This window comes from Ptychodera flava, chromosome 21, assembly GCF_041260155.1.
Source record: "Ptychodera flava strain L36383 chromosome 21, AS_Pfla_20210202, whole genome shotgun sequence".
Classification (NCBI taxonomy): Eukaryota; Metazoa; Hemichordata; class Enteropneusta; family Ptychoderidae; genus Ptychodera; species Ptychodera flava.
The window spans coordinates 11413492-11440755 of record NC_091948.1 but is presented as its reverse complement, the minus strand read 5'-3'; the positions used below and the strand labels follow the sequence as shown (position 1 = coordinate 11440755).

At 36.8% G+C, this 27264-nt stretch overlaps 1 protein-coding gene across 1 annotated transcript in view; it reads right to left on the bottom strand.

The window, feature by feature from the left end:
* Positions 1 to 2336: 2336 nt before the first annotated feature.
* Positions 2337 to 27264, bottom strand: part of LOC139121404 (glycine receptor subunit alphaZ1-like) — a 50382-nt gene continuing 25454 nt past the window's right edge. The window contains exons 4-9 of the mRNA XM_070686241.1: positions 22470 to 22690; positions 18435 to 18517; positions 16198 to 16332; positions 8335 to 8564; positions 7800 to 7907; positions 2337 to 5057 (exon numbers count right to left, since the gene is read on the bottom strand). Of these exons, the coding sequence (XP_070542342.1) occupies positions 4812 to 5057; positions 7800 to 7907; positions 8335 to 8564; positions 16198 to 16332; positions 18435 to 18517; positions 22470 to 22690 (1023 nt within the window). The 3' untranslated portion in view covers positions 2337 to 4811. The remainder of the gene's footprint in view (positions 5058 to 7799; positions 7908 to 8334; positions 8565 to 16197; positions 16333 to 18434; positions 18518 to 22469; positions 22691 to 27264) is intronic.

Below are 27264 nucleotides of genomic sequence, written 5' to 3'. Positions count from 1 at the left end.
TCTGTATTAGGAAACCCGTTGCGTTGGTTTTATGGTCACAGCGACAGCAGATAGTTATATGTGTTCCCGTCTTTAACGTTTGTTCGATGCTGAACATTCAAAGATTAGTCAATTAGTTAGCATTTACTTCGTTCAATACGTTCGAACGAACGTTTCTTCAAAAGAAGACACCATCGTCACTTCGATTCCACGCATGCGCAACTTAATTGTATTTTGCACTTTTCATGGTGCACTTTCTTCATCAACATACTGTTGAATTGAGTGAAACTAGGTGAAAATGTATTGAATTTTATAATGTGCAACGCGGAAATTATTGACTCTTTTCAAATTTGTAGATTTTTACCATTCTGTTTTGTTTTGCGAGAGAGAAGTGCCTACCAATTATCCTAGGTGGAGTTGTTTTACAGTTCATTTCAATTCTGGAATTATTTTCTGAATTAATGAATGAATAAATATGACAAACTATATCACTTCGATTTAATGTCTTGTGTATACCTGGGAGCTTTGATTAGTTCAACAAGAACCAACCGCTCTTGTCCTCGCCAGTTATATAAATTCTTCCTGGTTGAATAAATTGACATAAAAACTTTAACGTTGCTTGTATAAACGAACAAAGTAGAGTGTCCTGAAATAAATGAATAGCGCACACCATTTCTTCACGATTTTCACGGAGTTTACTGAGAAAACACAAAGATAAACTTAGGTTTCAGCAGAACATACGGCGCGCCGATGAGAGTGCCCCATTAATCTTCGAGTGACTGTCCACAATCGGACGTTTTACACATACGGATAATTATCGCCTTTCAGGCCTACGTGATAACATTCAATTCGAACGTGGAGGTATTAACTTTATTTTTTTCTCCGCGACTGAGAGAAGCCTGGCTACATGACGTAAATTTCTATCAAGCGAGCTGCACGGAATAACGATCAGCATTGTTACAGGAGCTTCGGAACTTCAGAAGACGCGATCGCGACTTTATTTGCAAGCCAAAGCGACAGTCTCCTTTTCAGCGTTTAAGACATGGACTCAAACAGTAGTTGCGCAATAATAATGGCCTTTCCCACATACATGTACTCACGTCTTGATCTTGGCTGCAAAACAAACAAGGTTAACACACTAAAGAGTAAACTAAACATAATTTGTTTATTAAGAAATATTTTAACACGCACGAAAGTCACTGTTGTTCGATCTAGTCACCTGAGGAGGCGCACGTTCCAATGGAAGACAAACAATCTTTTGGGAGACCGTAAACTTGCATAGCAACAAGCCGTGTCGACGTCATTGGCGACCACATTTCCCTCCTAGGTTACCAAGTTATCCGACGTATCGGTTCTAATCTAGGCCAATCTCAAACTAATTGATTTTTGAAATAGAATACTTTTTAAATTACAGTAACCGATGGTTCTGATATCCCCTAGCGTGAGTGCTCTACACGATCTTTTTCAAAACGGTGCGAACCTCTCCGACGTGCCTGCATGAATGCTCAGTATTACTGTACCAGTCAAGTTAATTAGCCTAAGGTAAAATAAAATAACTTTATGGTTACCCGACCTATCACATGCTAAGGTCTACAGGTACATGTAGGGTAGGGTGGGAAGGTCGGACTTTTTTGTAAGCTCTATAAGGTGTTGAAATAATGCAACATTGAAGTTAATGTATTTCATTCTCTTCTAACTTTATTACCAATAGGTATATCTGGTCATGAGCATGTGTACAAAACATGGTCATGAGCATGTATACTATAGTGGAGCAGTGTCGTTGATAATTTGCCAATTTACTGACTTGCCTTTTGTTAATAAGTTTTTGGATCAATTGTGCTGAAACACACAGAGTTAACAACTTTCATATTATTAAAGTACGTATACTACTCTTATGAACTTCAAAAATCCCAATTTAGTCTGACGGATGGTAATAATCAATGTTGTGGTTTGCAAGCCAAATGATGGAAGCAATTAAAAGCATTTTTTGTCTCTATGATCATATTCACTGAATAAAATTGATCACACGTTATGGACATCACTTGCTGTCATGTTGCATTGCTTTATTGTACCTTCAGTAATGTATGCATTTCACTAACGTTCTCGCAGTTGCGTTTATACATATCTGTATAATATTTAGCGTCGGCGGGTAATTAAGATAGGTCGGGTAACCGGAACCACACAATTTGTCTTCCATGGCCTTTCTACCCCCTTTTGTCTACGCAGAAATTTCAGCATACAAGCTAAAACCAAGTTTTAGGGATTAACACATTGGTTGCTTCATTACTGGTACCGGCGGCGCTGATACGACATGTTGCAAATGACACGGGGATGAAAAAGAAAGCGACAACATGAAGAACTTTCTAAAACGTTTATTCCAAGAAAATACATTTTTGAAATATTCAATATTTCATCAGCACGCAATAAATCTGAGACTCAAATAATCTAAGTAAAATACCATCTGGAGTGTTTGGTTTTCATATATATATAGATAAAGAGTACCTGATTTAGTCAGTACCACCACTTTATTCATCCGAAACTCCCGTAAAGGGCATTTTGATGAAATTCATGAACACAATACGTGAACTACTTTAGAGCCTGCAACGACATTAGGAGAGGATGTGGTACTTTCGTACATAGGAAAAGTTTTAGTTAATCTTTGAATCGTTTTTAAAGGCAGTTACGCCTGGAATGGAAGTCTAAAACGTTTCCTTATACTTTTCAAAAGAAACTCTGTATTCAAAGAACATATATGACAATTAAACCAGGCAGTCACAGTACAAATGTTTCACACAACAAAAAGCTAACTACTTCAAAAGCTAACTGCTTCAAATGTCATGACATTTGAAATACCAAATGGCTGCGCTTGATTCTGTGTGTTGATTCAATATGTGGCGTTCAAAATGGCCGCCATTTTCTGTTTAAACCAATTGGGAAAAAATCAATTGTCGTGTATAAAATCAATACTATGAAAAGTTAATCTTCTCTCGGGTTTTTTAAATGCGTACACTACACGCATACTGTAGGTCAAAATAGAGCTGTTTGTTCTTTAATGAGCGTTCGTGAATACGCCTGAGAACGGTAGTATGTTGCTTTAATCGACCCAATCCCTTTCAGATCTCAACATCTCTTACTCAAATTTTGACCATGTAAGCGATAGTGATTTACTATATCCGTTATAACTGAAAACAAAAAAACTTTGCCTGGAGTTCCATTCAATCGAATCTAAGTTAGTGCACAGCTATTCCTTTCCTACAAAACACCAAAATAATTTCGATGTACCGGAGGTAATTTTATATACAAGAATAATACTTGAATCGATTTCAAAATAAATGCCGGGTAAAATAACTGTTCGCTCATCACCCTAATCAAAATATCAAACCTCAGAAAACGTTTAACGCCAGATGCATATCTGAAGAGATACGGTTGATGATCTTTCGTCTATTTTTTTGCTCTGGGTTGTCTTAGGTAATAATGGATACTTTCTTTGGATAATAGCTTCTGAAATCAACTGGACAATATTATTTTTGTTCCTGAACGCAAGAATGTGTTCCTATTCTTCTCTTAAGGTAGTATGTGTCTCGAAAGTGAAAGACAAAATTGTTCTCAAACTTTTCTCAAGGAATCTTTCAAGCATTCTCTTTCAAAATAAAGAATAAAAATCGGGTCACCGTGTAATTTTGGTACAAGAGAAACAAATTAACCAAAATGTACCGATATTTGAATTTCAAAATGGCCACCATCCCTGTATTAACTGTAAGGAGCCTCGGAAAATAAAAAAAGTTCAATTTCGAAAAAGTAAGCCGGTGAAAAGTTTATTAAAACCAAAAGTTTTAAAATGAGCCCTCACAAATGGTAGATCGGAAAAGAATTGCAAATGTTTAAGAGTCCAAAAATCTGTCCCCGAGGCGCATTCTACTTCAGCCTAATATGCTCAAATAACAAATGTATACGTTTACAAACACGATGAACGGTGTACCGCACGTGAATTCCAACCTGGACTAAACTTTTGTCACCAACAATGGCAATAGGTACGGCACACATGAAGAAACTCTACGATAAGTTGAATATACGGCATTTGGACATGGTCTTAGGAGTAAAAAGATAACTGCATTTTAAAAACACAACAGAAACACTAAAAATACATAAAAATGCATCAAAAGTTCGAACTAGTGGTGCTTCAAACTAAAGTTTCGGTTGTTAGTCTTGTCACACACTTTCAGAAAAATTAGTCCTACAATACAAGGTGTCCAAGTGCCAACCTAAAAATGGCGGACACGGTGCGTAGGCATGAAGCTCATTTGTTGACCTTATTCTGCACAAAAAGACTCCAGTATTCAACACGAAACAAATTTTTGTAAAAAATGCTCGATCCATACACACAAACGAAGTACTATATTCGTACAGTCTCTTGCAATACTTCGTAATAATCGTAAACATTAAGTAGAAGTTGCAACGATGTTGAAGGCAATACGCCAAGTCTTCACATGTCCCAGACGTCTAAGTACTTTCAGTCTCTGCCGCGTGATTTTGATTAATTACAAAACTGACCTAATATTGCTTTCACTTCATTAAATGCAGACAACTGGAGGAATCAAACTCATATGCTCAGTTAACTATTATGTTCAAAACAGACTAACACGTGATCTGGTTATAGCCATTGTGTGAAGTCAACAGTTCAATTCCATCAAAATACCTTGGTGACTTAACTTAATCAATGGCAGTGAAGGGTAATCCGTACATGTCAGCGACACTAAGCTCAAAAATACAGCATCTCCTAGTGTGACTTGGAAACATCGGCTTGTAATAATCAATTCCCAACTTAAAAAGCGTCAATGGTCATCATCCACAGACGCAGTGCTGATGGCATATTTCGTTGTTGGCCAGTATGCGGCGTTGAAAATAAGAAACGCCAGAGGAAACAATACTCTCGACATTTTATCGACTTTTAGAGCAATTTCCTTTCCTGGATTTGGTGCTTGAGATTCCAAGTCCGCATCCATGAACCTGACCTCCACGTTGTTATGGTTCACTCCACGGTGGTACGCCACTTGTGCATTCTTGTGACAGGATTTAGCCTGAAAAACCACCCGAGGAAAAAGCCTGATTTTACATTTATTTCAAAGCAAAAATATCAACATTGAATGCCGCCGTGAATATAACATCGAAAATTGGCGAGTGTAGTGATACTTTGCTCGTCATTTAAATTATTGCAGGTAGGGAATTTCCTGGAAAAATTCTCTTAATTTAATCGTGCTTAATTTAATCACCGTAGAGTTAACGATTGACTGTTTAAAGTAAATTACCTCAGATAATGGGAAATAGAATTTTATAGACTTGCTTCTCTTTACTACCATGTATAAGGTGAACACAAACAGGGTAACCCAAAATAAAAAAATACAAATCTAAAGATGGTTTCTGTTCTTCACTTGGTCAATATAAATGATATGGTAGGCCAGAATAAACTTGCATAATAAGTTGTTCAACTACAATGGGACTATTTGATATCATCCCAAAGGAAATATTTCACATAAATATATGAATAAACTTTAACCCTTTTATATCGTTAGCAGTTCAAAGGACTTCACGATTCGAATATTAAGTGGCGTTTAGGGTCGCCTGTCTCACATATCAACTGCATATATCCTCATTCCATTCAGTAAAGTACCGTTGCTATAGTATCTCCTACACAGATTGTTGGACACAATGTTCAAACATTTATCATACAAAGGGTATGCGCAAGGCATTACCTAATCTATGAATTGTAGATTTCAACATGTGACACAGGCAGTAAAAGAATTATCAGATAGCATATTTGCCATACACATTACTATCCCTAGGCCCTGTTGGCCGCATCGTCCATGAATGCAAAATGTCAAAGTGCATCACTCTCGCTATTCTATGCCCGGGTGAATTACATTCGACTCCTGGCATTTCTAGGACTGTTTCAATATTTACTTCTGCATTTCAAAAATGCAAAGGTCCTTCGACATTTACTGATGACGGATAACGTTACAATCCATACTTAGAACACTAATGATTTTGCAATTTATCATTTTTGAGACGCGTCATTAGCTGCAATAAATCTTACTTAGTGTCACGATTGTTTGTTTTTACCATGTACCGGAACGTGTCCTACAGAATATCCAGGGAAACAGACGTTCTGTTCACATGTAATTTATTTTATAATAATTTGAGGGCGATTAAATGGAACCAGAGGAGCATTAATTTGCTCAAAATATGAAATACGATACGAATGAAACAACATTTTGTAAAAGAGTAATTATTTTGGGATTTCAATTTGGATTGCCATATGGATGAAATTGTAAGATAAGAAGATGAAGGTAAATAAATACGTTCATTCTATAACGTCCACCATTAGCTCTGCTTGCATTTCGGAAATAAAAATACTTCGGGGAGTTTCATCCACATGTATACACGACCATTTTCAGTGAAAGACATGAGGATATATAACATTTAAGCTCGTGTCTGTTTCCAAAGTGCCTGCTTAATTCTTGCCGAGAAAAGGTTTAGAAATAAAAGCAGCGCTTCACTATTAATCTTAAAAGAGGCAGAAGAATTTGGAAATTGATTAGGTACAGCAAAGCTTATTAAATCTACTGTGGAGCTGGGAACTGCAAAAATATATAATATGCTTGTATACTATTCCGAAAGATCTAAGGCAAACGAAAACGAGAAATGACCGAAAATGGTTTATGAATTTACTAAAATTAAAATCTCCAAAAGCAGCGATAAAGCGATTTTACAATGTCAAGTAAATTGCATTGCATAATGAGGCCTTGGATAACTTAGCATATCAAAACCACAGTTGTGTTTCCTTACATATTTTACAGTTGAATACAATATTTATGCAAACTGGGTAATTATTACACTGGGACCAAATTGACGTATTGGTTCAACCGTCTCCTAACATGAAAAGCAGTACATTAACGGGAATTTAGCTTTTAGGGAAGTTCATTGTTCAGTAGGGTAAACATGGCTTGTAAAGTACTCAATGGAGTGAACGACGAAGTAGTGAAACACTATAGAGTTCGTAGCGTTATGCAATTAATCACCTTGGTTTTTCTCGCGTGACATAAATTGATGATGTTATTGAAAGTATGTCTAAATGTACTTTGATTTCATACAAGAATTTGCTGATGGATTTTACAATTCAAAATTAAATCATTCTCGTTTTTATTCAAGAAAAACCTCGACATCTAATATTTACTTATATAACTGTTCGACATTTATCAATACTTCAGAACCTTCAAGTGGACCGTCAGTTGTCTATTGCTCTACTACGGAACATTTATTTCCCCAAGAGATCTAATAAGAGACACTTTAACTTCTTTTGCTCTAATATAGGCGTTCAGGGTAACTCAAAACGTGATTTGTGAAAAATTGTTTAGAATCATGATAATCTTCTCCAAGAAGGCATTATTCTACGGCACCTTGAAATTATGACTTTTGCGACTTCATGGAGTTATATGATGTTTAAAGGAAGATCGCAAGCATTTACAACCCATATAAAATAGTTATAGTTACCGACATGAAAGAGAATAAGATATCAGGCGTAATAACGATCAGCCAAGCAAGAAATAATCTGTACCATAAAAACTGCCGACAAGTTTTTTTCAGTGATATTTGCCATTAATAGATAAATAAAAATTTTTGACGAAATTTCAGGTCGTACTGGCCCTCAATCACTCCCTGAATTATTATCAAGATCATTTCAACTTGTCAGTTTAAATATACATGCTCAATAGGAAATTCATCAGCGTGTTCTTAAAGGAAGCCAGAAAAAAATCTTCGATTACCTTCATGTACCCTTGTTCTGTGCACGTCATATAAAAGTTTACGACTGCATACTGAAGGAGTGATGCAACAACGAAGACAAGACAGGCTAACATCCATATATCCATTGCCTGAAACCATATCAAATGAAAGATGAACGCGATGTAGCAATTATGTGTTGATAATTAGATCTGTTAAAACACTCTTTAAATTTGCGTAGAAAAGTTGTGGCGGAGAAAACGTTACAACTGATATCCGGTAATCATTCTCGTACACATAAAACAACGTAGCCTTTTTTATTGAGCCTTCTTTCGTACGGAAGGGTTTTGGAAGTAAACTTATTCACGAGATGATCACGTAGAACAGTAGGTTGCAAGACACGTTCGATCTTATTAAATTGGTACCTTTTCCTGAATTCTTACTACAAAACATCTATCACAGCAGGTTGTAGGCACTGACATACATTTGAAACGACGAGTGTGAGGATTAAACGTCACAGCTCGCAACCAAAGTCACAAATGCAGGGTTAATCATGCAACACATGCATCACTTGCTTACCGTGACATAGGACACCTTTGGCAGCGAAGCATGGACGCTGATTGCCTGCGTCGTCACCGTCAATATGATGGTAGTGCCAAGAGAAACCCTGGCCGGTGCCGCCTGGGGATTTATCCAGAAAGAGACCCAGGACAATATAACAAGTAGGATGGTTGGTATGAAGAAGCTTAACCAGTAATATCCAAGGGCTCTGGTAAATGTGAAACGTGCTTCAAGGCAGGAAAATGTACCTATTGATATAAAACAGATTATCAAAGTGAACCACATAATGCAAAGAGAACAAAGGAAAAAACCAATTATCTAAGAAACAAACATTGAGAAACCTTGATAAATACATAAAGAACGTAATTCTTCTGCGACGCCGACAAAGCTAAGCTCAAAATGCCCAGAGTGGCCATATTGGATTTAACGTTGTCATTAATAAATTATGGTTTAGTCAGAAGGCCTTTTTACCATCAATAATGTTTGAAGGTGAACGTGAAATAGCTGACTTTTATTGACCTAAAAATTGCATCTAATTACAAATAAAATAAATTATCATTTCAGCAAATTATCATCACTCTCGAGACAAAATTATTCTTGGTTAGTTCTGGAAATCACGGAGTAATGAAATTGCTACCTACATATACTTAATATGTATGTAGACTAAAGTTGTAATATACAAGCATTATGTACTGCAAATTTACAACATAAACATGATTACATATATATATATATATATATATATATATATATATATATATATATATATATATATATATATATGTATCCCATGTGTATAATAAATATATGTATATATATATATATATATATATATATATATATATATATATATATATATATATATATATATATGTATCCCATGTGTATAATAAATAAATGATTTCTTTAAGCTCCAAAAGACCGACGCGGTAAAGTTAAAAGATGCATTGGTCTATTCTGCAGTTTCCAATAATCGCTAAGTGCAGTCTAAAGTGAACTCCGCTATAGTCGTTTAAGGATACAATAATATAATAACTTCAATCTCGACAAAACAATGATGGGTTGGATACTCCATTTACCATGTTTATGGTAGTTTAAGTATGAGAATATGTACTTGTTAAGTTGCTGTGCTCTTGTGCGTGTTCTGTTGTACACTGGGTGAAAGATGTGAAGGACTCGCACACATCAAACACATGAGGGATAATATGCTTTCGGTCAAAATTTTTCTTTACACGCGAGTAGCTGGATTATATCGTCGACAAATCAAAAGGTACTGATCATAGACATGCATGAAACTCAATCATGTTTTAACGAGACACTGCTGGCATGATTATTAATCAATGTAATTGAGAAGGTGTAAATATTTTACATTTTTAAATGCATCCATGTGAGTAATAAAATCACGTCTACGATGAAGAACAAAATGTGTTTGAAGGCATTATACATAGAACCTAATCTACCACTTTTTATACATCACGACCTTATAGTTTTTAATGCGTTTACAAATACTGCTTGAATGTTAAATGTCCTTTTGGTCATGAAAGATGAAAGAATGACCATTCATTCCCCAACAATTTTGAAAACCTTAATAGTTCCCTTTCAACCATGACAAAGTCTTACCATTATAGAAACAATAGGCATGGGTAGAGCTAGACGTAATCATTAGTAATGTTGGCAGGTGCATTCAGCTTGTGATGTGTGGTGAGTGCTACTCTCGGCTGATTACCCCTTATCCTTATCACTTCTCAGTATGAAGACGCACACCGGAGAGGGATTAGCTCTACAGGAGACATTTTCATTTTCACTCTATTAACAGTCTAACATGGTGGTAAGTCATCATCCTGTTGTACAGTGTGATTGAACGGCCACAGGCGTTTCTTTGTCGGACATAAGTCCAAGACGCATCGTTGAGCCACGCTTCTGTCAAAGTCAATTATAAGAGAGATCGAAGATGCACCTGCCATGGACAATCGGTATTTCCCCCGAGTACTACCTTTAATGAGAATTTAGGCAAAGGCATACCGAACGAGCTTGATTTTGCTTAAAAATGAGTTTCCTGTCACAAGAATGAAGCTGTCATACAAACACTTAAAACGGCTCCCATTTAAGTAAATTGTCAGAAAATTAGTTATTTCACTAAGTTAGCATCACGGGAATCTGATAGCACAGCCTCATAGTTTCATGGTACATGGAGGTATATGGCTTCGATTCTGTGTGCCCCTTGTCCATATGAGATGAAAGCCACGCACCGCCTCTTGGAAACTGCAAAAAGCTTAACTTTTTCGTTAGAACTTCACAACGGTAATTGCTATATCCGATAATGATCGTGCGTGATGACCATGTCAAGTAGCATCTCGTGCGAACTTTCAACATGGTGCCATAGACACAGCCTGAATGACAATCGAAGGTTTTAGTGGAAGAAGACAAGGAAATAACGTCATTGAACCCACAGGGAATGTATATCTGCTGCACGTTAAGTGAATCCATTTGAAAGAGGGGTAAATGACACTCTGATATGTCCACAGTGTGGAGAGAAAGTCCATTTCACGTATGGAATAGAAGACATCTTATCGTTGATTGCTGCTAGGGTAGATAAGCTATTCAAATGAACCATTTTAACCGTAAAAATCAGGCAGTAAAAACTCATAAAGTTTATAGACAAGGTCTGGCATGTATGGGTACCAAGGCTCTTTGAGTATTACGGCTTGACTTATTTTAATACCTTATCAGTTCGAAGGCTGTAAGCATTAGGACGCACTCGCTGAGTTCTCCCCCAGTTTCGTCCGCCCCATCAAATCGTAAAGGGAAATGAGCTGTCGACATCTCAAAGTGCTCAGGGATCCGATGTCATAGTGCAGTATCGTTATCATTTGTGACTTAGAAATTCTATCATCGGGGATAAGTGTTTGGCTAGCAGTTTCCACTCTAGCCCGCCGTTAGCAAGACTTCTACTCAATGCTGAGTGAAAGAGACACATTCATACACGCATTCAAGTTAGGATACACTTTTATAAAGGAGGAACTCACGCAAATGAGTGATATTGATTTTTTTTCAACCGGGTGTTCTCTTCAAACATACATTACCAGGGTCTTGATGACGAGGAGTAATTCTGAAGGAGAACAGCATCTTACTTGGACACTTTGTAATACCCTGCCTATTGATTCTGTTGGTTTGTGTGGGAAATTCGAGCCGATAGCATTTGGATCGAGTTTCACGCACGTATAGTCATCGCTTAGACGGCACCGTCCAAATGTAGGTTTTGGCAAACTTTCGAATTCTCTGTACGAGTGCATGACGCATGATGTAGGTGTGCGGGCGTCGTGAGAATTTGCCGATGCCGTTCAATAAAGCAGGGAAGTAACGACGCGTTTTTGATAAGATCTACACGGAATGACGTCAGCTGGTAAAAATGGCCTTCTCCTCAGTAACTGTTCTAGCTGCATCGATCAAACACATAAGAAAAACCATTGCTTTCTTTGAAAATTTTCACAAACTATCGGCCCATAAAATGCCGGAAAAAATGAAGAGTCAACGCGCCTAAACATTTTGCTATATAATCTGAGATTGTTCGTGAGATAAAAGACATATAAAAACAGTTACTGTTAAAATGAATTCGCGCCGATAGTATTTGCATGAGAATATCTTCTTGTGGTTTGCTCCATAGCAATATCCAAACCACATAATCACCAACTTCATATAAAAACCTTTCCTTCCAATACGTACATAAAATCACGCTTTCTGATGATGTAAATCCAGGAGACTGGAAAATCTGAAACGTGAAACTTAGGTGAAAATCGAGACTACAGATTAGCTGTATTACATCAAGTCTCTTGCCAAATCCTTTTCAATTTTTAATCATTAAACACCAGAAACAGATTGCAGATGTAACTGAAGTCTGCGTGTTTTGAGGGCTTGAAAAGCCCTCGGCCAATTTTGCACACAACACATGCTGACAGTCCGCGTAGAGTCAGTTTACCTCAATCCAAACTCTGCACCATGCCGCCTCAATGTACATATATTAACATGGAAAGTACACAGTGCGCTTTCTACCTCGTTTAGTCATATGGCGACAATGTTTCCTCATACGTAAAACTTTTCCGGTTATTTATATAGGAACACCCTGAATCTCTGGACTTTGCATATTTTCGCCGTTTTAACAATGTAGCCAGCACGATTTTCACGGCGCGGTAGCAATCAATAATGTATTTTCCATGCCTGCTTGCACTTTCCATAAATTTAAATCTGTTGTGACTCGCGGCGGGGATGTTACTCAGCGAGCAAACATATATCATCTAAAGTCAAGGCTGTGAGAAGCACTACCGGCCATTTCTACAACATTCCAGCATTTCGTCAGACTGATATAAATTTTGAACAAGTCTTCCTCAAAATGTTGCCCGAGATGCATAAGAAATAGCCAAGATGAGACGGAAAAAGGATACCATGTCAAAAACATATGGGCACTTCCCTCGTGACTGTCAATGTTATTTTATGGAACTGTTTTAAGGTTGTATGCTCCTCGAAAGTGAAAGATTTAAACTTTTGCACAAACTTTCCTCAAGGAATCTTCCAACCGTTCTCTTTCAAATCAAGAGTAAAAATCAGGGGTCACCGGCGTGCAAAATTAGTTCTGGAGAAACAAATTACCCAAGATTTGCCGATACTTTAAATTTCAAGAAATTTTTCTCCAACCGCTTTAAAATTCCTCCAAGAGCTTTAAAATGAGCCCCCCCCCCCCATAAGTGGTAGATCAGAAAAGAATTGTAAAAGTTTGAGAGTCCGAATATCTGTCCCCGAGGCGCGATCTACCTTCAGAAACTATCTGGAAAGTTGAGTAATGCCATATCTCTATCTCTTTCATTTGCCGATATGAAACTAAAAAGAAACTACTTTAACCTTCAGCGACAAACCAAACGGATATTGTTTTTAAATACACTGCACTGAATAATAGTCGATGTAATAGTTCCGCTTTGTTGCGAACGTATAGCGCATTATATCTATAATTCAATTCAGACATGCACGTTTTAAAATAAAAAGGCTGAAAACTCGTAGCTAGCAAAAATGTGAAAAAGCAATCAACCGAATGAGTCTATTTTCACTGTTGGCTGATTGCTAGCCAATACGACGAGTACACACGCGTGAAGAATGTGACATAGGGAAATGAACTTCGCATGACTAAAGACAGCTGAATAATATATTTTGTGTACAAAGTCTTGAAGATGTAACACTTTCTACATTATTGTTTGAATCGTGAAAGCTTCTTTAGGCCCAAAGTAAATTTTCTTATATATTAAACTATTCAAAGGGAAATTTAGGCCCTAGGAATTTTTTTAATGACTGATTATACTACTCACAAGTAATTCATATTTGATCTGGTATAATAATTACAAAACTGTCAACTATAAATATATATACATTATATTTCAACGTTGCTTTAATGTAAAGCACGATTTTGCAAGTTTAGTTTCTTGGTTATATTATGTTTCTCCATAAAGCGGCTACGTATACGGCAAAATTTATATACTCGATTACATATTTCATTTAGATAACCTGCAATGTATCGGATTTAGACTACGTTGTCTTCAAAATCTCAATGATCTGCTGAGAGTAAAGTAAATTGTATGGAAAAACCACGGCGTTCATTTTGACACCAAAACCGACATAAGAATCGTTATATCAAGGCATGTCAGGAGACTTGTCTTTCGGGAAAGTTGTTAGCGAATTTTCCAGAAATGTCTTTTTTCTGTGTGGATAAGTGTGAGCAAGGAGGACATACGCAACAGCCGAATCAGTTGTCATGAAAAAGAAAAAAGCGTTAAGATAGTTCGCGCCTTGAAAAGAAAGACTTTAACATTTGCTCAAACTTTCCTGGCAACCTATCGATCATTCTCTTTCGAAATCAAGAATAAAAATTGGGGGTCATCGTGCAAATTTTGGTAATAGAAAAGCAAATTACAGATGTTTTACTGATATTTGAAATTCAAAATGGTTTACCGATATCCCTGTGTCATCGTTATGGGGAAAATAAAACATCCGATTGTTACAAAACTAAGCCAGTGAAAACTTCATTTACTCCACAAGCTTAAGAAATGAGCCCTCGTGTAAGCGATAGGCCAAAAGTAAAACTCCGAGAGTCCGAATAACATCCCTTAGGTGCATTCTACCTTAATCCTGTACCGTCGCAATAACAGCTTCAAGGAATGTTTTCTTCAAAATATGGACGCAAATGTGTTGATTTATTGACACTAGCTCTAGGATGGATGAACGCCAAAGACAGCAGGGCAGAAGCCGCGAAGGGCAAAGGTGTTTGGGTCTCCCCATATGAACAATAACTACAAATTTTATAGGAATTTGAAACCGTAATGTCACCATATCTGCCTCAAGTATAAACTCTGTGACATGTTATGAGGTTTTAAAAAGCCTGGAGAAATTATTTACATGTTTATGAGCTAAATTTTACCCGTCAGCTAACCTTTGCTGCGACGCCAAGGAAATATATTCGAGTTTAATTATTCAAACTTTGAGTAGGATAAGCCGTGTCATTATATGCAAGTTATTAACATAGAATAATTTTCCCTTATATAGCAACTACATGACCGTTTTGTTAAATGTTAGAACGCGATCGATATTATTTATCAAGTGTACTTTGTCTTTGATGGCCATGCACTGAAATTTGCACTCTGACACCTGATTTGTAATCTTGACTATGAAAGAGAATGATTTAAGTTTTCCATTAGGAAATATAGAGTAAATGTTTAAGACTTTCTTTTCAGCGGCACAGACACATACTGCCATAAAACGGAATTGCCGTAATGACAATACTAATAGTCGATATAATTTGCTGGTTTAATAAGACTGCTAAATTTGCGACTTGAAATCGTTTTGAACGTCCCATGTATGGGCGATTCGGTAATAGTGAATCGTGAATGTGAAAAAGTAATACATGCATTGACGATGAAGTCACGTATTCAATATTGCCCAGAAATTTGCCAGACATGGTATCAAAGAAGCTTTTTTAATAAACACATAATTCAACAACGTTCTGTTCATTTGGGCAGCTGCTTTTGTGCATGTGTAAAATGGAAAATATACAAACAAGTACATGACGTATTCACTACTGCCAAGAAAATTGCCAGACATGGTTTCATAGAAGCGATTTTAATAAACACATAATTCAACAACGTTATGTTCATTTGGATAGCTGCTTTTGTGCATGTGTAAAATGGAATATACAAACAAAGAACAAAGTTTGTCTTTCACTGGGCCCCAGATGTACATGTTAGGCAAAGGACAACTTGATAAAATATTCCATCATATGTCATTTATTTTAAATTGTGTGCTTTGAAGGACGAGTTACGATTCAACACCGCGCCGTGCCAAAAGGTTTGACTCCGTGTGCCTTTATATTATGTGTTTATTTAATTCCCCACACAGTCAAGTTTTAGAATTTTTGAGTACAGCAATCAAATTCCGTGTCTCAATTTAGTAACCAGTCAGCGGTCGTATAGCGGTCTTATAGTAGGTCATTGAACTTGTCCTGACCTCATTTGCAGTTGTACGTTACTATGGTTACACGAACACTGGGTTTTAAAGGGTGCAATGGTATGGTGCCATCGGTTTGGAGACTGTCAACCCGAAGAAGATGCAATATTCAAAATCCAGAGGTTTCTGCCCTCCAGCATTGGTTGACAACCACATAATCGTTGAAATGATGCGATAGAATAACTCCATAATTATTGTTCGATGATGAGCTGTGTTATTGCACATTCTAGGCTGCCTATCTCTAAAGTAACACTTGCAAATTTTGTATATTAAAAATCCCTTCTACCTGTGTATAAAAACCTCCTACTTGTAAATTTAGTACATTATAAAAATCGCTCCTACCTGTGTAATAGGTTTTATCACATCGCAGGGTTTCATTTGTAGAAAGCGTGTACTGCTGGAGGTGGAGATTATGCGGAAGTTGTATCGCAGCGTCTTCTTTCCAAACGAACTCCATTTCGTCAACAGAGTAGCCATCTGATGAGAGAAAAAAACAAATGAAATATTATTTTTGTTTAGAAAATGTAAACTTATTGAAAAATTCATACACATTTTAATGTTATCTAAAACTTATTCGACTGCAGTGTCCAGTACTTTTGATGAAAAACGGAAGACGGTACCGGTGTCGTATCTCCCCTTACCATATATAGGTGACATATTTGCTTACGCTTTTGTACTTCTCTAAGGCCGAACAAAAAAAATGGTGCTGTTCCGATAACCCAACTTACCCTATAGTCACCTGCCAACCCTAAACTTTTTAGAGCTATGTGAGCACGGAAGTTAAAAAAAAGAACAAAACGTAAAATCATTACTTGGAATTTGATGTTTGCTTGAACGAGGATGTCTTTTATGGTTTTTTTCCTGTTATATGTATGATACTTTTTTGGAAATGGTGTGGCCAGTATTTGACAGCCCTGAACCCCTGAAAATGCATATTTAAAAATAAAAATATATTTGGAAAAAAAAAATCCTGCCGACCTACCCACCCTATTTTTGAAAACCTTTTTATCGGAACAGCACAATTTATTATTTTTTGGGCCTAATTCACACATTGTATCTCGTCAGTAACACTTCCCTTTAATAATGCATGATAAATTTGATTAAAGTAGAAGACAAATCCTCTTTAATTATTAAAATAAATCCGCTTAAATTCCAAGAGCTTTTCTTCTCTTCTGTATGCCTACGGTTTAGTAATCTCATGATACCAATGCCCGAAGGGAGAGTTTTAATTACTAATGATGCAGACCTTGAGATAGAATCAAGTTTACTGATGTCCCAGTCCCGCTGCGGCAAGTTCCGTTAAACAAATGTGATTGACAACGCGTCGTGTGAACGGTGAACAGTCTTAATAATTTGACTTAATTGACATCATAATATTGACCCGAAGATTGAGAGACTTTAATAGTATGTCGCATAAGGTGTCGAACTTTGAGGAAGTAAACGTTGGATGAGTTTGCTACTCTTGCGAAGGAGGTGTATCTCTTCGATATAGAATGATAAAAGTGTCGGTCATGTTCACTGGGAACATTACCAATCCTCATTATGCCGGGCTACATACATTGCTACTTCTGACATATAGGTGTAATTTAGGCAAATATACTGGGCGTACGTACTCGCTTTCAAACACGCAGGTACATACATACACATACCTACCTATCACCATATACATACATACATACATACATACATACATACATACATACATACATACATACATACATACATACATACATACATACATACATACATACATACATACATACGTACGTACGTACATACATACATACATACATACATACATACATACATACATACATACATACAGATGTATGTGCATATGTCTCTAGAAAATCGACCTATTTTCACTGTATAGTTTATATTCAGGTAATGGCCTTTGAAAGGAAATCTTATGATCATTGCAATTACACTGACGATGTTCAGGGATCGAGTTTCGATCGATACGAAACAATTCAATTTACGGGGCCAGATGTCCCAGCTGCATGGCGTTATCCTGGTTTGAATTCGTAAGACAAAACTCTGTTGGTTCGTGGAAATAACGAAATTGTAAACCAATCTATACCAGCTATTTGTTTCATCATACCTGTATCTAAATTTTGCTTAAAAGTTAAAGGAAATGTTGATATCTGAAACTACCCTAAAGTTCGATTTTCTTCTTCTTGTTATGTACGCGTTGAAGTCCAACGTATTGTTCAAATAAAGTATTATTTTACCGACAAACATATGCTTCATAGTTGAAACGGTCATTGGAGCATTCGTCTGTTCTGTAGAAATCTGAGGAATAAGTTATCGGGCAACTGGCAAACTAAAACAAGCATGGATCATCAAATATATATCATGACATTCAGTAATATCGGAAAAAGTATCAGTTCCCACCCTAAATTGCCATTGGTCAATGCATTACCTCATTCAACGAAAGAAAAAGTCCCATTCACCTCCATAGGGCACTCTTAAAGCAACATTTATAAGCAAGTTCCCCTCTATATTTGCTCGGCAGGACATCTCCCTCTCTGCTAAATGTAAAGTTGAAGAAGTGAATACCAGAAAAAATTAAAACTTACAACTTTCTAACTGGATACTACATACTTGTACGTCCATTGGAAACTTGGTGAATGTCATGTAACAGGCTAAAGTGAGGCTGACTCTGTAACAACAATTAGAATAATAATAATAATCATCATCATCATCATCATCATCATCATCATCATCATCATCATCATCATCATCAACAACAACATCTTTATTTCAACTTTATAGCCTTGATAGGTATAGGCCTCTTTCAACAAGGGTCGAGCACACAAAGAAAACTTATTTACCCTATAACCTATTACCCAATGGAGCAATGAGGAGTGAAGTGCCTTGCTCAAGGGCACAACACCGTGCTGGAGTCTCGAACTCACAATCCTCCGGCAATGAGTTCGCTACTCTGGACCTACCGGGTCTCGGACTCACCATCCTCCGATAGTGAGTTCGGTACCCTTACCACTGCCCCACGGTGCCTCCACAAATAAACGAAATAAGCTGACTAGAAGTAAAATCGTCGCCTGTTAACTTTGAAACGTGTATTGAAATGATACCGTTTCACCTGAAGGGACGGTCATCCCGTTGCATGACAATTATCCCTATATGTAATACTAATTAGGTTTTCTTACATATCGGTTTAGTCTTGTATTTTGAATTAATTGAGAGGAAATTTGATTAGTGCTACATATTGGCTTCAAAATTTATACATGTTAGGTTAATTGCATGTTAAGGTGATAAAGGGGCCTGCAGTTTCATTTGCCTATAATAACTTTAATTTTATGCCCTATTGACGTGTTCCTGCGTTTCAACAAATAAATCAGATAGAATCGAATTTGCATTCGGTGTGTTGTTGTGGCTGAAATCAAAATTCAGTCCAAGACTGAACATTCATCGTTACAATTAATCACTGCATTTTGGCCTGTAACTTTTACTACCTTTTGAACGTGAGGCAGTCTGTCATTTTAATGAATCAGTGCAGAGCTTAAGGTAGCGGCGTGCCACAAGAACTATAAAGCAGTATCATCAGCAGTAACAGTGCTGCCCTTAACAGCCCCTGTGATAATAATTCTTTTACTGGTTGTATTAATACGGCAATAAAAACATAAGTTCACGGTACGTTATTTCTTAACTACTTTAACTACATTGTGAGGGCCGAGATTTCATTAATGAAAAAAGTGGAATGCTAAATGTTTAGGCTGCACAACGTCCGATGTGAATTCGCATGCATTGGATCTACTGTTTCGGAGTCATAACCATGAAAACACTAACGACCATACATGCGCAGTGCATTTAAGCGTAAATGGTGGAACGGAAAATGTTTTCGTGCTCATCAAAAACCGTTCATGCAGTACATATGATCACATGTAGTTCATGTGATGCCTAAAGTATCGTTTGTAAATCATTATTGAGGATTTCGGCGCGACTGACTTCGATCAACCTTATGGCTATACTAATCGCTTTGTAAAAGTTTAATGAGATGACATTATAACTCTTGGCTTGCCTAACGGAGTGTACAAATGTTTAGTCTTTACAAGTATAACTCAAGCTAGCACTGGCAATTTTTTTTCGTTACGGATTACAGACTTGCATGCAATAAATAAACTATAGTGCCTGATGTACCAAGCCTGTGGTTCATTTGGGAACATTAACCATGCTTTGGTGAACTCCGCAGGTACTGTTAAGCAGATGGCGTCTGCGTGATATTTATCTCAATGACCCATTCTGTATTTTCGTTCAAAATAAAGACGTAATATTATTATATTCCAGTAGCTGTGTACGGTAAATAACCGATGATTATCATTCTCTTCGTGTTAATTAGAAACTTGACACATGTTGTGCTTAAGGTAGAATGCGCCTCGGGGACAAATATTCGGACTTTCAAACTTTTACAATTCTTTCCTGCTATACCACTTGTTGGGGATTCATTTTAAAGCTCCTGGTGTAAGAAAGATATTCACCTGCTTAGTTTTTCGAAATTTGAAAATTTTATTTTTATTTTATTATTAACACAGGGAGGGCAGCCATTTTGAATTTTAAATGTCCGTAAATTTTGGGTTATTTGTTTCTCTAGTAGCAAAATTTGCACGGTGACCCCCGATTTTTATTCTTGATTTTGAAAGAGAATGTCTGAAAGATTCTGAAAGGAAAGTTTGAGCAAAAGTCAAAGTCTTTCACTTTCGAGGTGCATACTACCTTAAACATATAAATGTAGGTTATTCTATTCTTCAGGTCGATTTTAGGTAAGTGCTTACAATTAAAATCAACTTTGGAAATGTTTACAGTAAGTTGAGGAAGTGAAATTTAACAGCTTAAAAACGCTGCAGAGAATAAACTGAGAATCCTAAACGTTACACTGGATGTCCGACTATAGGAGATTTGGACAGACACTTAAAACGATATTATCAAAATGTTTCCCTATTTTCCCTGTTTTGAGTATTTCAAATCATGAAATTTGAATCATTTTATCAGCTAGCGCGAGAAAGGCATAAAGGAAAGGAAAGGAAAGATTTATAACCTTTATTGATATGAAGGCTTAATGTGTTTTGACATTTAAAACCGAATGATTGTTCTTTAAATCTTCAGAAATTTGATTTTATGTGCTGCCTTTCGTTCCAGCTTTAAGATGTAACCCGGCTAGATATTGTATTCAGTGCGCATGTAAACGACATTTTGATTTTTGTACCGTAATCTTTTTATACCGGAAGACTCACTAATTCCCTCAACACTTATTTACTGCCTTAACTCGGTGTAATCCTGGCTTTTGCACAGTCCCGAGAGTTTACTTGAAAAATAAGCACGCTAAAGCCTTCAATATTTTCTCGCGTCTTCATTAGGTCAACTGCATGTATCACTAGTGCAGATACGGTGAGGATGCCTTAATCGGGAAATAAACCGAACACTCAAGCGCGCTCCACAGGCTTTAGGCAATGTTCTGGACTGTTATTGTGACTGGAGGTCCATTGCTCATTATTTTGGTACATCATAAATCCACCGGGATGCAATCGCGAGTGGTCACTGTTGCTTATCAGGCAAGAGTGTCCTGATATGTGACCGTGTATCTCATCGTTTCTGCCTCTCAAGTGAAAAGCAAACAGTGGATGTCAAACTTGTCCTGCAGATCAATCAAGACGAAGGCTTGCAAGTTCGGTAGATGCCGTAAAAGGGTACAGTATAGCTTGTACATCCAGCTCCATTTAAAACAATGTAACTAGCAGAGTTTTATACAGATGATTCATCGGTATGCAGTCCGAGAATGACAGCCCTTAAAATGTGTAAGGCCCGCGCGCTCGTTAATTTGATTGGAATGGTCACACATTGCACCATTTAACGGCAGAAGAAAGAGCTTAAATATATATCATTTAAGCAGAATCGTCGGCGACAGCCTCTTAACGGTCATCCTGCCTTTTATCCTACTCTTCAAAGGTATGTTGTCGTAATTGAGAAATATATTCCGAGGTATACGACCGACAGGGCTATACCTTTTGCGATTTTAAAGTTTAGGCACATGTCGTTTCACAAAAATAACAACCAATCCCTAATGGATATTCATGGCTACACGTGTGTTGTGTGAAAGGCGAATGAAACTCGACAATTACTGAGAGCACAGGCCAAAGACATTAAGACATAGCAAACATAAGAGTCGATGAAGTGGTGATCAATGAAAACACAGCGTAAGCCGTGATGATCTTTTCAGTATATATGGAGGAACACGTAGTTAAACAATTGTAGGCTTCAATCCGTACTACTTTGCTGTCAATCTTTCAACAGGTGCCTCAAAGGGATACATCGGTTTGTGCAGGGTCTTTCTAAAAACGTTTTTTTTTTTTATCTCATGTACCGGTAGGTAGAGGTAGAGAGAAACTTCAACATATGTGTCTTTAGTTTCTTTTTCCATGCTTAAAGTGTGTTTATTCATGCGAAATGCTTTCCTCTTTATTGCTCCGATATGCATGTCTGACAACATAACTCATTATCTGAGGAGAATCTACATGTACCTCGGGGTGTATGCAATCCCTATATTTAAGTCATTACCTGATAGAATATTCACAATATTTTTGAATTTTAGCACCAACCTCATACTGTACAGGACATCTCCGTTCGGGTAAAAGCGTAACATGACATTGTCGACTGTTTGGTCATGAAAATGCGCCGATTTTTCATTTGTGAAAAACAAATCGGGTATCCATATTTTGTCCAACAAAGATGCAGACGGTGGGATATGTTGGGAACTATGGTCGTACTTGAGGCGAGGGTCGTTCCACATCTGTCGCAAAAACAGAGTGACCCCGTAGTCCTGTAGGTGAAGAAAACAAATGTACCGGTCATGAATCTCATGCACATTAATTGTCAAATTAAGACGGCACAAGCTACCGCGTGGAGTGCATTAGGCATTTATAATTATTACTTTCCAGAACACTTAGAAACGGTGTATGTTGCGTGGAAAGAATTGAACATATTCTTTCAAATATAAATAACCATGACACAGACACTTTAAAATATTAATAGAAATCATTAATGGTATGTAAAGTTCATGTCAAATATTCGCGAACATCCTTCCGTCGTGTAACGCTGTGTCTAATACTTCATATTTGGTTTTCTGCGCTTTTCATGCTGTCAGGTATTGATAATATGTAGTCAATCACTTAGTCACTTTACCTGTCTTCACTATGAACAGTAGCCTCTACACTTGTTTTTATGTCCAAAAGGACGTCCTAAGTGTTTTAATAAATGTAACCAGACTTATTTCAATCTGTTTTCTCAGGCGTTTCAACATTTCGTATGATTACAAAATTCGTTCCTAAGTCATGTTTGTGACAAAACTTTGATTGATTATTTTTCTCTCGAAACGGCCACCTCACATTTTTAACAATAACATAAACTATATAGTGATAACATTTTTATTCGACTTCTTCATTACTACTAATGATTAGATATTACTATGAGGATGTCGATGGGACGAAACTTAATTCGAAACCTAGATCATATAAGCTGACAGTAGAAGACATGTAAAATAGTCAAAAAAGGCAATCGACTTTAACAAGGAAACTTCCAATTCAATATCATTTCACAGCAACAAATCTTTGGTTCAATTGTTACCATGACTACGCAATATAGTATGTCTATTTCAGTAACTCCAGGAAGCCTATTCACTTTTTATTGACAAAACAGTAAGCACGCGATATTTAGAAGTGGGGATAAGTAACTTAATGGAAGTTAGAAAATCAAGGATGTTTACTTTGTGGCAAAATATCGAAGCCTCTAATGAAGATTTATTCTGGTGATTAGGTATTATGTGATTAATTCCGACCGACTGCTTACGTTTATTTGTTGGACAGGAACTTTAGAACACATATAGCAATAACTGAGATTATACTAAGTTCAGACATTTGTGGCGGTCAGAGAAAGCTACCGTCTTCTATTCATAATAAGATGGTAATGACAAAGTAAAGGAGTCATTTTCTTATGTTACATTTGACTTTACTAACCGGAGCCTGATGAGGTTGGCTAGACGTCGACTTAAGGCAGGGCTATCTGCAAAAGTGAATTTAATATCTTGACCGTCCTGGTGTCCGTAACAAAAAAAGATGGCAAAGTTCGCTTTTTAATATTGATAGCGAAATTTTAAGAACTTCAAATAGATTAGTCTATCGACTGGAGGTTTGCAGTGCAAACTAAATGACGCCAGGAACTCATTCAGAGATTACAGAACATGTCGAGGAGGATTGAATAGAGCCAAGATGTTTGAACAAGTGATGCTGAGTGCCTGAGTCTGTTAGAGTTAATCAAATAAAATAGAAAGAAACAAATTAGCTTCATCGTTCCCGAGGGAGAACCTATAGCAGAAATAATCAAAGAAAATAAAAAAGGACGGGGCAACCTTGAAGATTATTGACTGGATATTTGCGGTCTTCGCAAACACCCTTGAGCATTTCCAACAATGAAACATTAAGTGTATCCCAAAGCGAATTCGCTTGGGACATATAACATAAGCTACTTTTGAAAAAACCTGAAGCATTTATCCTATAAGAACTAAAAGAAAGACAAGACAGTTGAATTTGTAGATTTTAATACGCTAGCAGAAATACTGTACTCATTTTTGGTGTATTCATTAACGATTACGCTGTTCGGGGCGTCTGCAATTTATGTTTTGCAATCCGTCGACTATATGTATGCACATGAGAATAGGTGTTTGAATACTTTGATATGCAGAGACCAGAATACAATTATATGTACAGATATAAAAAACAACACTTAGATACTAATTAAACATATTGAACGTACAATATACATATTAAATATAACGCAATAACATCCAATCCGTGTTTGTTTTAGAGAATGATTGCTGTGTATGTAGTGTAGTTATGTCTCTCGATAAGTGTCGCGCTGCTCACAATGGTTATCAATGGATATGTCGAAACGTTCTTTGAACCCCGCCAACTTATCTAAGTTATCTCAATCACATATCTACTAGACTGCTAGTCACGTCGTTTATTCCACAATAAATCTAGCCAGCTATTAAACGAAATGAAAAGCCGGAGTACATCGACAACCAAGAGCTTCAAAACGTGCCTCAGGCTGACAATCATAACATTATCAACACTAAATACAATGACACAGTCCTTTCCAAGCAGGGCTTATAATGTTGGGGTAACAATTACGTCATTGGGGTTAGAGCTTGCACAAAGCACGGCATTCGAGTGATATGTTGGAGAGAGATTCGTCGATTTAATCTGAACTAATGTCAAATTACTGGAATTTCTGTTAAACTAAATCTTTTAAAAGAGTCTTGCTAGCAGCTCTTAAAAAGACTTCACTGCAGATGATTTAAGGATCACTACGTTAAGGATGAAAGTCTACATAGAAGAAACCTCGTGCGAGAAAACAAATACCCGTAATAAAATTTTCTCCGATACAATGGAATTGGAAGCTCAGTGCCATATCGACGACAATTTTAAAGAATTTTGTTCTTTTCGCCTTGTACATAAGATGGTTTTCTATTCTTTAATTTTAGTACTCTGATTGATCACATGTAATGCATATCTGGCGCCATTTTCCAGGCGACTGTTTTTTTATTTATCTCACACGAAGGTCATGCCAAGTCTTCAATAAAACTGAGGCATTCTAAGAAATATCCATTACTGTACTTTACTGTGAAACCTTTGAAGCCCGATAACAATTTCATAAAAAATATAGCATATATTTATACAGTGATTCGCTCTATGACGTCAGTGGGGTACAGTCGTTTGTTTTTTATGTATCCTGCGTTCAGCTGAAGCCGCCTTTGTAATTGTGACTTGACGCTGATGTGTAAATCGTAGGCGCGTTGCTCAAATCTGTGGCCAGTTTGTACCTCAAAACGGACAGGCAAAAGTCAAAATATCTCCAGACAATAACATGTCGGCCATATCAATATCGGATGTGTAAAATGCTATTGCTCAGAGGAAAGGATCTCGGCTCACAAAATCTTCCGTATGGCGGTCTTTGCTTTGAGTAGTTCATAAATTATAACTCTATGGAGACAATTAAGTTTCATCGTCTTATTTTGATGAGAATCGAAAGATTAAAATAATTAGATTATTATCGTTGAGTTAACAGAGAGTAGAAACTTCTACTTTTTATGAGTTGTTACAGAGAAAGGCGGCCACTTTCACTTTGCAGTATTGATCAATTTCAGTCATTTGGTTCTTGAATCTAATTATAACAGCTTTGAACGGTGAACTCTGATTTTTTTCTTGATTTTGTAACAGAATGCATAATAACATTTCGCAGGGCTAAGTATGGACAAAGATGTAGAAACATTTATTGCTTTGAAGAAATATTACGTGACAGTGTTACAAATTCATAACGTGGAGTGTGTTTTAAATATAGTATTTCGTAATATATTTCCAGAATACTTTTCACATAAAAGTACACGTCGTTAACATTTATATCTTCAAACGTAATTTATAGTGCTTATACACTAAGTATGCGCAATCAAAAGGGATTTCAAAGCATGTAAAATTCGTCCAGTAACGACGAATTTGACACATTTATTAGTCTCGCTGGCAAGATGAATTTCTGTCTCCATCAGCTGTAATGAGCAGTGTAGTTTTGAAGTTGAGCGAATAGTCTGAAAATAATGTGAAAAGGCGCAAATGTAATCCCTTGAAAGCTATAAACTCCTATTTACTGACTACTTCTGATACGGTACTGTAACATGATTGGTCGATTGGCTGTCAGTCAATACCGGCACACCGCTCAAATTTTGGTAATAGAGAAACAAATTAATTATAACAATAATTATTGATATTACAAATTCAAAAATAATCGCCATTAATATGTTAAAACTAGTCTCACATATCTCGCTATATCTCTGCATTTACTCCACATATACAACAGGCCAAAAAGTATTGTAAAATTTTGACAGTCCTAATACTGTCTCCCCGAGACGCGCTCGACTTTCCTATTAAATTGTGTTTTCCCGACCGTTCAGAAATTTGTCATGGTATTGAGTGAGATAAAGTAGCAAAGGAAGAATAACAAAGACCACGATGAATGTCTTATCGAGAATATCAGTTATGGGTATGAATACACAATCATGTAAATTTGCATAGATATATCTATATGTATATACACAATCTCAATCCAACTGGGATTCCATCCATGGTAACGTTTCCCAAGAGTTCAAAGTTGTTTTCCAAGTTGGCTGTGCAATGCCCTTGTGACCGAAAAGGACAAACTTTTTAAGATAATCTATAGTATATCACGACTTGCAACTTGAAGGACACCTGATTTGACCCTAAATGAAATCCGTGTGTCAAGAGGTCAAGATTAACCCTGAAAGCTGATTTGGGGAAGAGTGCCTACGCTATGTTTTCCACGTTCAAC